The sequence below is a fragment of the Lathyrus oleraceus genome, chromosome 4, assembly GCF_024323335.1.
Source record: "Lathyrus oleraceus cultivar Zhongwan6 chromosome 4, CAAS_Psat_ZW6_1.0, whole genome shotgun sequence".
Taxonomy (NCBI): Eukaryota; Viridiplantae; Streptophyta; class Magnoliopsida; order Fabales; family Fabaceae; genus Lathyrus; species Lathyrus oleraceus.
The window spans coordinates 290,672,993-290,684,129 of NC_066582.1; the positions used below are offsets into that span (position 1 = coordinate 290,672,993).

General features: G+C 37.4%; 1 protein-coding gene across 5 annotated transcripts; it reads left to right on the forward strand.

Annotated features, from left to right (window-relative positions):
• The first annotated feature begins 784 nt into the window (after nucleotides 1-784).
• On the forward strand, nucleotides 785-2,546 carry LOC127075167 (phenylacetaldehyde reductase). Of its 5 annotated transcripts, none has more exons than XM_051016628.1 (6): nucleotides 785-970; nucleotides 1,051-1,223; nucleotides 1,282-1,473; nucleotides 1,570-1,732; nucleotides 1,959-2,142; nucleotides 2,218-2,546. In XM_051016628.1, exons 1-6 carry the CDS (start codon nucleotides 853-855, stop codon nucleotides 2,360-2,362), a joined length of 975 nt encoding a protein of 324 aa, XP_050872585.1. In that variant the 5' UTR covers nucleotides 785-852; the 3' UTR covers nucleotides 2,363-2,546. The 5 variants fall into 5 exon arrangements, with proteins under 5 accessions (XP_050872585.1, XP_050872583.1, XP_050872581.1 ...); XM_051016626.1 differs by having other exon boundaries at nucleotides 1,051-1,196; XM_051016627.1 differs by having other exon boundaries at nucleotides 810-970; nucleotides 1,051-1,200.
• Nucleotides 2,547-11,137: the final 8,591 nt, after the last annotated feature.

Genomic DNA, 11,137 nt, shown 5'->3' on the forward strand with positions numbered 1-11,137 from the left:
TAGGATATGTCATAAAAGAACCAAATGCTAATATATTCCTTGTTGCTTCCAAACGCCTATTCAGCCATGCTGATGCCAGTACGACAGAGGTTCTTGCTATTTGGTTAAGCCTTCAATTAGGGAAGGAGTTAAAGATCGAGAGCTTCATTCTCCAGTCTGATGTGTTAGTTATGATTGACTGCATTAATGGTTCCAATTTTTCTAGTGCTTTGGATCCTATTGTTAATGATTGTAAACTTCTTTTATGAGGTTTCAAATATGCAACTCTTATGTTTGTAAGTCGAGACGGTAATGTGGATGCCCATCAAATAGTGGGAGTTCACAAATCCTTAGACTCTAGGATTTGGATTGGTCATATCCCTTAGATGGAAGATCCTTCTTGTATCGCCGATTTGACCTTTCTTTAATATAATCATCGTTTGATTTCAAAAAAAAAAATAGTAATGTGGTGACGATAAGTGATAACCATAACCGAAGTAGAAAATACTTGTTTGAAAGAATGAATTTTAAATTTTAATTTTACAAATCAATTTTAGAAAATAGTTTCGAAGAAAGAAAAAAACATGGTTGATAATCTTTCTTTTAAAAATTATTTTAAATTTGTAAAATATTACAAATTTGTAAGTACCATTTTTTTTTATCTTTCATAATTTTTAAAACTAAAAATCAAAAACTAAAATCTCTAAAACTTCCCTTACTTCAAAACTAAAATTTTGGGTTTTAAATGTTTTTTTTCCTTTTGTAGATAATGAATATGTTATAAATTGTCACGTGAACTATATATGTACAAATATGAGCCGCCATCCATATAGAGGATAAGAGTGAAAGGAAGTCCAAAGTTTTAGAAGGATAATGAGTGGAGAAGGAAAGGTGGTGTGTGTGACAGGTGGTTCTGGTTTTATTGCTTCATGGATTGTTAAGTTCCTCCTCCAACGTGGTTATACTGTGAGAGCCACCGTTCGAGATCCAAGTCGGTGCTTCTTTTTCATTCAACTTGTTTCTCTTTATAGTATTATAAATGCATCAACATTCATGTCTTTTTGGTTGAAGCATGTAATCCTAAAAAGGTTGACCACTTGTTTAAACTTGATGGTGCAAAGGAGAGGTTGCAACTCTTCAAAGCAGATCTGTTGGAACAAGGTTCATTTGACACTGCTGTCGAGGGATGTGACGGTGTCTTTCACACTGCTTCGCCTGTTAGTTGTGTCATAGACAACCCACAGGTTAATTCTATTCTAATGTGATGTGCTTGTAAGTTAACTTTTGATTTTTATATTTCAGGCTGAGTTGATTGATCCGGCAGTGAAGGGAACTCTTAATGTTCTAAGATCATGTGCGAAATCACCATCTGTGAAACGGGTTGTCTTAACTTCTTCAATTGCTGCAGTTTCAATAAGCACAAGGCCGAAGAATCCTGGAGTCATAATTAATGAGACATGGTTTTCAGATCCAGATTTCTGTAGGGAATCAGAGGTTAGCATTTTTTTCCTTCCTAAAAGTTATTCAGATTGAAAGCCTGAAGCTGGCTCCTGGGATTTTAATGTATGTGTTTTTTCTTGCCAACTTCAGTTATGGTACATGCTTTCAAAGACTTTGGCTGAGGCTGCTGCCTGGGAATTTGTAAATGAAAACAAGATTGACATGGTTGTTATTAACCCAACAATGGTTGCTGGATCTCTCTTACAACCAGAGGTTAACAAAAGTGTTCAACCAATTCTAGACATGATAAATGGTAATTTTTAGTCAGGGGTATTTGGAAGAGCTTATTTGGACTTGTTTCATGACATAAAAAACATATATCAATATAGAAAATAACTTTGAGTAACAGTTTTGGACTAATGAATCTTCTGATGCATGGCTAATGATTACTCATTGACATATTAAGTAGTGTCATATTTATATCAGCGAAGAACTGTCTTGTTGCATAATAGAACAACTCATTGAGTTTTTGAATGCAGGTATACCTTTCCAAAATTATGCTTATGGATGGGTGAATGTGAAAGATGTTGCCGACGCCCATATTAACGCATATGAGATTGCTTCAGCTAGTGGAAGATATCTTTTGTGTGAAAGAGTCTTACACTGTTCAGAACTTGCTAAGGTTTTACGCGATTTGTATCCAACATTACAAATTTCGGACAAGTAAGTTTGAGTTCAAGGATTTAAATGGTTACATTTTTGTTTTTTACTAACATGCACTCTCTATAATTTTATCAGGTGTGAGGATGATGAGCCATACAAACCAAGATATCAGATTTCCAAGGAGAAGGCTAAGAGTTTGGGAATCAAGTTTATTCCTTTGAAAGTCACTCTCAAGGAAACTGTGGAAAGCTTCAGAGAAAAAAAGATTGTCGACTTTTAATCCGTCGCGATATCACACTTAATAGAAAAAAAATTTAATTGCTGCTGAAAAAATGTTAACAACATGAATCAATATTTACTGCATATTTATATCGTTGTGACCTCTTCTAAAATTAAAAACTACTATCTCTAATCTTTAATATAAAAAAATTGGGTCAATAGGTATTTATGCCCTTGTCATTTAATGGTTTTCTGATTTTTCCCCTGTAATTTTTTTTTTAAAATTAAAACTTTTTCACATAAAGATTCCCTTGGCTTAAACTTTATCCTGGTCAGATTCATTCGAGGAGTTGATGTTGCAAGTGGGTGTTAAATGAATCTAAAACTTCATTGTCACGTCTACCAAATCTTTGACACATCATGTGACCCTTGTTCATGTAATTTATCTTCTGCACTAATCCTCTTCGCAACCCTAATTGACCCGATTCATCTTCTACCTTCGTCGTTCACGCGTATCAGGGCTTGCAAATGGCATACAACAAACCATCCTCAATCGGTACTTCGAATGGAAGACAAATGCTTATATATGGTTGCAATCAAGTCATGAAGATTTCGGTCTCAAATACGCCGGAAAATCCAAATAGGAGGTTTTTGAGATGCAGGAATTGGCAAAAGATATGAAAATCATGTAATAGTGTTTCTTATTTTTCGTTCTTCCCTAAATTAATGTTTCCTTTGGTTCTTAAATGCAGGCAGGGACTAGCTACGATTTATTTATTTGGGATGATGAGCTTGATGAAATTGAGTGGAAATCTGGAATTAAGACAGTTGACAATAGTTTAACAGATGATTGCAATAAAGGGGAATACATGATTGGTTACCTGAGAGAGTTTGACAAGGAATTCACAAAGGAGTTTGGCAAAGAATTCGCAAAGGAGTTTGGGAAGTAGTATGCCAAGGAATCTTGCTGAAAGAAGCTTGAAAAAATCAAGAAGAGTCTGTAACATGAAAGGAACAAAAGTTATTGGTTAGCTGTTGCACTAATAGTGTCATGGGTGTTGTTTGCCATTGTATTCAATATGTTGTAGTTGTTTCATTACAGTTTGACCTTTCAATGTATATGTTGTTGTACTTGGATTTAATTTGAAGTAATTGTTCCAATGTATCAGTTGCTCCAATGAATTAACTTGAAATTTTAATGAATGAATGGATCAGTTTGTTTCAATATGAGTTTGACTTAATATCTGTTTTATTCAATATGAATTTGGTACAATATCAATTTGGTACAATATCAATTTGATTCAATATCTGAGTTTTCAAAATGAATTTGATACAAATATCAGTTTGATTGCAGTATTACTTCTCAATATCAGTTGTGCAATTGTCATTACATAATAAGACAAAGTAGTCATTCAAAATATCATTGCATAATAGCAATTGTTGTGCAATTGTCATATTAATTAAACAAAAGCTAATTAATAAGGCAGTAGTTTCTTATGTTAATGTGTCATCTCCATTTTCAACAATTCCATCAGATCCACTTATTGCAAGGGGTACTTCAACTGCACCAGTTGCAAGGGATATTTCAACTGCACCAGTAGTGACTTTTGCTTTCTTTGCATAGTATCTATGTGTCTTTCTCTACGAATGAGAATCATGACAATATTAACATCAACTAATTACACAAGAAAATTAAGTACATGACAATAAGGAATTCTTACCTTTTATTCAAAGCCTCTTCGAATTTTCCAGCGTATTTAAGACTTAAATCTTCATGACCTGATTGCAACCACATCTAGGCATTTGTCTTCCATTTGAAGTACCGATTGAGTACGATTTGATGTACGTCATTTGCAAGTCCTGATACGCGTGAACGAAGAGGATTAATGTAGAAGATGAATTACATGAACTAGGGTCACATGATGTGTCAAAGATTTGGTACATGTGGCAATGAATTTTTAGATTCAATCAACACTCACTTGCAATATCAGCTACTCAAATGAATTTGATCAATAAAAGGTTTAAGTCAAGAGAATCTTCATGTAGCAAGGTTGTAATTTTTAAAAAATATTTACAGGGAGAAAACCAGAAGATTCATAAATGGTAGATGATAAGTACCTATTAACCCAAAAAAAATTATTAATAACAAGAGATTAATTGTTATACATTGTCAGTGTAAAAAATTTTACACTGTCAATACATCACAATCATCCGTTTGTGTTACTTTATATGTGATTATAATAAAAGTCAAACTTCTCTAACAAATCAATGGTTGTAATTAACTGACAATGTAAAATATCTTTACACTGTCAATGCATTTCAATTAAATTCTAATAACAAATATATCTGAATTATATGTAATCTAAATACATTAATAAATCTAAAGAATGATTTTTTTCCTTATATTAAGGATAAGATGTATCTACATTGGATTGCAGGTTGGTACGGTGGAATATGAAGGTTTGCCTATTTGGGATATGCTTGCAAGATTTTGTTTTGTTTGGTATTTTTCTATTTGGTTTTATTTTTTGTTGTTGCCATAGTTAATTAAAGGCACTCATCATTAGAATTTTTTTTCAAAATAACCAAAATTTTCAAAAAAAAATCTGAAATAACCAATTTTTCAAAAAAAAAATCAAAATAACCAAGTTTGGTAGAGCATGCGCCAGATGGATTGTCGCACCCCCATACCAATAAGAGGAGGCGCCAGTAGCATTGGCGCACATGCATTGGGCCTCATGAGGAGGCGCTAATGCTTGTGGCGCCTGCATTGGCCCTCATGAGGAGGCGCTAATGCCTCTGGCGCCTGAGTGCATTTTTAATGGTGGGTGTATGCGCCAATTCATCTGGCGCATACACCCCCACTATTATTTTTTTTTATTTTTTATTTTTTATTTTTATTTTTTTAGTTATTTAATTTTTTTTTTTTTATTTTTAATATTTAATATTTATTATTTAATACATAAGAAATAATAATGAAAAAAAATAAATTCATTAAATATGTAATAATTGGTTACATTGGACAGACAAAAAATAATGACTCGCCCGATTATAACGTCCCCCGGTTCCACATCCCGGTGCGTTAGTTTGTCTCCGAGGTCTCCCACGATTTTCTTGAGGTGTTTGTGGTCTTTGGGTGCTGACCTAATCGAGCGATGGCTGGTTGGAAGGTCCGGCGGAAGTTCCGGCGGTATTTGACAGATGTGTCATCATTTGCTCCCAATATCCGGAGGGGCTCTGACCAACGGCGCTTCTGTAATGGAGTTCGGTGCCCATGTCATCGTAGTTAGGGCGTTGGGGTTGGGTGAATTAGGGACGGTATAGTTGCCCAAATTGGGCCATTGAGTCGTTTTGAATGGTTCCTGGGGCGTACTATAGTTAAATAGTGGTTGGGTGTTCATTGGTGGGGGGGGGGGGCTACGATGAAGTGACCCATATGAATCATCTAGGCTATAGACGGTTGTGGTTGCGGGGTTTGATTCTTGGTTTTGTGTTTGGGTGGGTCAGATAATCGGTGTCTTCGCTGTCCAAACTGCATCATCGTCATGGTTCACATCATGATTCAGACCCAGATATGGCCTCCAAACAAACTGTAAAACAATACCAAATCGTTAGATGGAAAATAATTTGAGAAGTATTAGTAAATTAAAAGTTTGGTAGGAGTATTACATCGTCATGTCCAATGTGGTCCAATATATTTCGATAGACTACAATAGCGTGTTTCAGACACCTATTGTAGTTCATTCCCCTTACTAACTGTAGCACCTCAAATTTGCACCCCCCATTCATGCATTCATTTTATTTTTAGGTCATTGACATTACATTAACATTACATTAACATTGCATAGCACATTGCATCTCATCAGTCAAGCCTGGCATCAGGAGAATTCCTCAATGCAAAAGAGCAAGGTTTTTCCATGAGATATAGGCCCTATGGTTGTTCTAGAGAGCTTATATGAGCCAAGGTTCACTTTGAAGCCATTGTACCAAGTGCTAGAGGCTCAAAAGTCATCAGTGCAGTTTCAGGTCATCTGGGGCCCATAAAAGTCAACTGCAAGTCAACTGAGGGCTAGGAGGTGGAGAAATGGTTTGAAACACTTCATTCATGTCCCAAAGAGGTTTATTCATCATGTCAAACATCTACCTTGAAGATTTTGAAGCCAGATCAAAAGTTTCCCAAAATGGAAAGTGACCTGTAATTTCAAGTTTCCAAAAATGGCAAGTTTTGGACCAACTTCAACTCAACTTTCCAACATCAAAAAAGCTTCAAATGAAATTTTGTCCAACATTAAAGTTGAAGATCTTTCTCTCCCATTTCCAAAAAGTCCAAGATCATGAATTTATGATGAATGGTTAAGGAGTTATGATCAAATCATTGCAAAGGGTGCATGAAAATTCAAATGGCCATATCTTTTGAACCAAGACTCCAATTTGAGTGCTCCTTTTTGCATAATTCTCCTAATGACATGAATTTTCAAATCACTCATTACTTGGCATGAAATTCACTCATACAACCATTTGCTCATGCATGTTGTTTTTGAAGAAAAATTGCTAAAATCAAAATTGGTTGATCACATGAACATATTTCCAATTCCAATGTGTGCATGGGCTGATTTTGAGTGGATTTGGGCCCTCTTGGTGCACTGTTCACGTGGGTTTCTCATGCATGAAGTGAAAATGTTAATTGGTGCATACACCTTATATCCTTCTAATCTCCATTAACCTTGGCTTAATGATAATTTCAGATTGATTAGGAGGGCATATAAAAGCCTAATTGTAACTGCATTAGTGATTACACACAATTTCAGATATAGAAATCCATTTTTCACTCTCAATTTTCTCTTGATCGATTTTCCAATTTCCACACATAAACCTGGAATTTTCTTGCATAATCATGAGCATGGAGTGTTGTTAAGCAAGATTCAACGTGCCTTTGGTAAATTTTAGCTCAGATTCATGCATACCACAAGCTTGAAGGTGCTAATGGAAATTTCAAATTGAGCTGGTTTCAAGACTTTTCACGAGCCATTTCTTGTGTCAAAATTCATTGGAGCTCAAGGGAAGTGGAACTGGACCTTGTTGAGCCTTGGACACACGGTTTTCAACTTGCTGTTCTTCAAGAGGTTAGAAATCGAACCTCATGATTCTTGATTTCATTATCATATTCGTGTAGAACTTTTAACACTGATGATTCTGGTATGAATTTCATGGAAAATGGTGAAATATTGCATGAGTTATGCTTAGTAGAAGTTTGTATGATCATTTTGTTTTTCTTCGATTTGACTTTGTTATGAGGTTTTAGACTGAATTAATCATTGATTTGGAATGTGTGATGTAAGAGCTTTCGATTGGTATGATTATTTCGTGTTTCTGGAAAAATATTTTGAGCTTCGTATTGTTCATCATCGTCTTCGCGAGGAAGACGATGTAGCGTCCGCCTAACGTCCATTTTGCGTCCGTCTGGTTCAATCTGGGATGGCGCTAGGGTTGTTGATGAAGAACACGCCCAGGCCTGGTTTGATCCATGTTCCCCCCTTCGATCCTAGCCTAGCGTGTTTCTGCTTCTTTTTTTTCATTTTAATGTCACTTACCCAAAACGGCGTCGTTTTGGGGACGGGGTGGGAATTTCAATAATTCATTTTTATTATTTCTTCATGATTTGCAATTTTCATTTCATTTTATACATGTTACTTCAAAAAACCATAAAAAATAGAATAATAGTCCAAATCACCTCCAATTTTTTTTCACATAATCCTTGAAATGTATAGAATTTTATGGTGTTGATTGTATGATTTTATCATTGCTGGAAATTAAATTGTGTTGCATTCTTTGAACATGTGTACATTTGTGACCTTGCTCCATTCATCTTATCATAAAATGCTCAATATTAATCCAAATGCTCTGAAATTTTGCATGATGTTTCTTAACATGTTGATTGACATTTTAGGCTTGGTTTGATGTTTTTCTCATTTGCCATTTCTGTTTTATACACATGTTTGTATGGTGTGACAATGTGTGTCACACAATTTGATGATCAACTTGTGCAATTTTATTTCCACATCAAATGACCTCTGTTGATTCTGATTTTTGGTATGATGGTTGTATTAGACATATTGTATGCTCATGAAAATTTCCAAAATGGTTTGATGCATTTCTGATTTAATGTGCATTTTCTCACTTGTATGCCCAATTGATGATCATGTTGTGTGTCTTTGCCATATTTTGTTCCCCACATGACTTTGCTTGATGATTTTGGTTTGGTCCTTTTTAGGACTTGTGCTTACTTGACTAAATATGATTCATGTTGAATATCAAGTTCTGTTTTGGCTTTTTGATCCACTTTTGACCCTAGGCTTTGACCTAGTGGTTTGGACTTACATTTTGAGTTGTGCATTTCAGGTGCAAGCAATAAGTCTTGATGGTTGATGTTGATCTCATAAATTGAGATGCAAAATGATGTGCTTCACTAACATTTGTTGTGTGTAGGTGCCTTGGAGAGGAATTCACTTGATTGTTTGCCACTTGTTGGCTTGAATTGTTGTGTATATTAGTTGTCTGAATGTTGTTGTCTGTTGACTATTTGTCTGAGTACCATACTGATTGGTTGGCTGTTTACACAGGTACTTTAGTAGCTTTAACTCATTGCTTGAGTTGCTTTGCTTTGCTTGTGGTTGGCATACCACCTAGGTAATGACCTCTAACTTCATGTAGTCTGGAAGACCTGTCATGTTACTTTGGCAGGCACCTGTCTGAAGCCCTCCTTAAGAGGCAATGTTTGTGGTTGTTTATCTTTGTGCCTTGTACATTCAAAGACCTCCTAAGTGAAGAGGCATTGGCAGATAAAAGGGATGTGCCATCCATCCCCTGCTATTCAGTCGTGTCTTTCATCTTGCTCACACCATGTGTTGATGCACTTTGAATAAAAACCCCAAAATCTTGTTGTGTCAGTCATGTGGAGTAGAGTCCCACATTCTGGACTCCCACACTTTCATTGTTTCAAGCTCTCCCAGGCCAGGGATAAGAGTTGTGAGGTCTTACCCTCACTTCCCATTTCATCTGCTTCACCCTAACTCTCAATGTTAGGGTTAAGAGCTCAAAACACCCATAACAGAACCGGCTTGTTTGTCGAGGTTGATTTGACCCCTTGACTAAAGCCCAGCCTTGTGTGAGCCAATTGTGTGCATATAGTGTGTGATACATGTGCTTGTGATTGCTTACTTGCTGTTTAGGCTAGCTTGCTTCTTGTGCGAGTTAGGTGCTGATTAGAGACCTCCACATAGGGATCGTATGCATGACAACTTCCTGGCTCGAGTCGTAGTCTCCCTAGTAGTCTGTTATCTCCCTAGTCTTTGGTTAGGATAGAAGTTTTTCCCTGTTAAGGGGAATTACGTCGCCCTGATCCTCATACCAGATGAGGTACGTAGGCAGGAGATGAGCAGATCTCTCCGGGCGCCCTTTTCCTTTTTCAACCCCCTTGTGTGTGTTTGTTTGTTGGAGTCTGACATAACTCCAGCGATTGGCAGTCGGTTTCCTGTTTGTGTTTGCTTGTTTGGAGTCTGAGGTAAGTCCAGCGATTGGCATTTGGTTTCCTGTTGGCGTTTCTTTGTTCGGAGTTTGACGTAAGTCCAGCGATTGGCAGTCGGTTTCCCGTGTGTGTTTGCTTGTTTGGAGTCTGACGTAAGTCCAACGATTGGCAGTCGGTTTCCCGTGTTGGTAGTTTGTTTGGAGTCTGACGTAAGCCCAACGATTGGCAGTCAGTTTCCTGTTGGTGTTTTGTTTGGCGTGCGTTAGCCGAGCTACGAGTGCTATGATTCTTCCTCTGGTTAGAGAAGATACGTATGCATATGATGCAACATCCTAGCGAGCACGTTTCCCCTTTCCCCGAACTACGTCGACTCTGATGTTTGTGTGACAAACTACATAGGACCAGGATGCGATATCCTGCCGAGTTACCTTCTTCTGTCTTTCATCTGTGTTTCTATTCCAGTGTTGTGCAATTTTGAGTAGTATCTTTAGCAACCTTTCTTTTATTCTTTCTGAGCGTGGATCCCGTCGAGTACGACGGATGTGTAGGGGTGCTAATACCTTCCCTTCGCATAACCGACTCCCGATCCTATCGATCTCTGGTCGTGAGACCATTCCTTTCCAGGTTTACTTCGAGCGTTTCCTTTCCCTCCTTTGGGATAAATAACGCACGGTGGCGGCTCTGTTTCTTTTTCCCGCCGGTTTTTCGCGTAATGCGACAGCTGGCGACTCTGCTGGGGACTATCCCGAGAAGTTGACCTATTGCTGGTCCATCTTCCCTAAGCGAGTCAATCCTAGCGCTCTTTAGGATAGGGTTTGGTTGCTTTTACTGTTTTATTTATTGCATTTATGATTATGATGTGGTTGTATATGTTTGCATTTATGTTTGCATTTATGTTTGCACGCATCATACTTTCATTGTGATGGCTGTGTGTCTGTCTCTCTGTGGGGTGGGAGTTACAAGAGGTAAAAGGCCCAATACCCAGGCTATAAGTGAACTCTAGGATACCTAGGAATAGAGTGATTCATGGGAAGCGGGTGGTATAGCGCCACTTAGCGGAACATGGCATCACGAGCAGTTCAGATCCTGAGGGGGTATTATCGTTGCATACATCTGGTGTGTACATGGTGATATTCTTGAAAGGGTTGTTTATCCTGCGTTTCTCTTGACCTTACCCTGGCCTAGATGACACCCGTGAGTGGGGAGGGAATGAATCATTACAGGTACCGTTGGTGACTGTATCTGTTGGTGACTCTTGGTTCCTGTTGGTGACTTGGTTCTGAAGCATGGGTTTCAGATGACTTTGATTTG

Bases quoted from the DNA above. Each gene is read 5' to 3' on its own strand.
- LOC127075167 (XM_051016624.1), top strand. From the start codon at position 853: ATGAGTGGAGAAGGAAAGGTGGTGTGTGTGACAGGTGGTTCTGGTTTT. The intron at 1,201-1,281 runs GTTGTGTCATAG...TTTATATTTCAG, and splicing joins TCACACTGCTTCGCCTGTTA to GCTGAGTTGATTGATCCGGC. The intron at 1,733-1,958 runs GTAATTTTTAGT...TTTTGAATGCAG, and splicing joins AATTCTAGACATGATAAATG to GTATACCTTTCCAAAATTAT.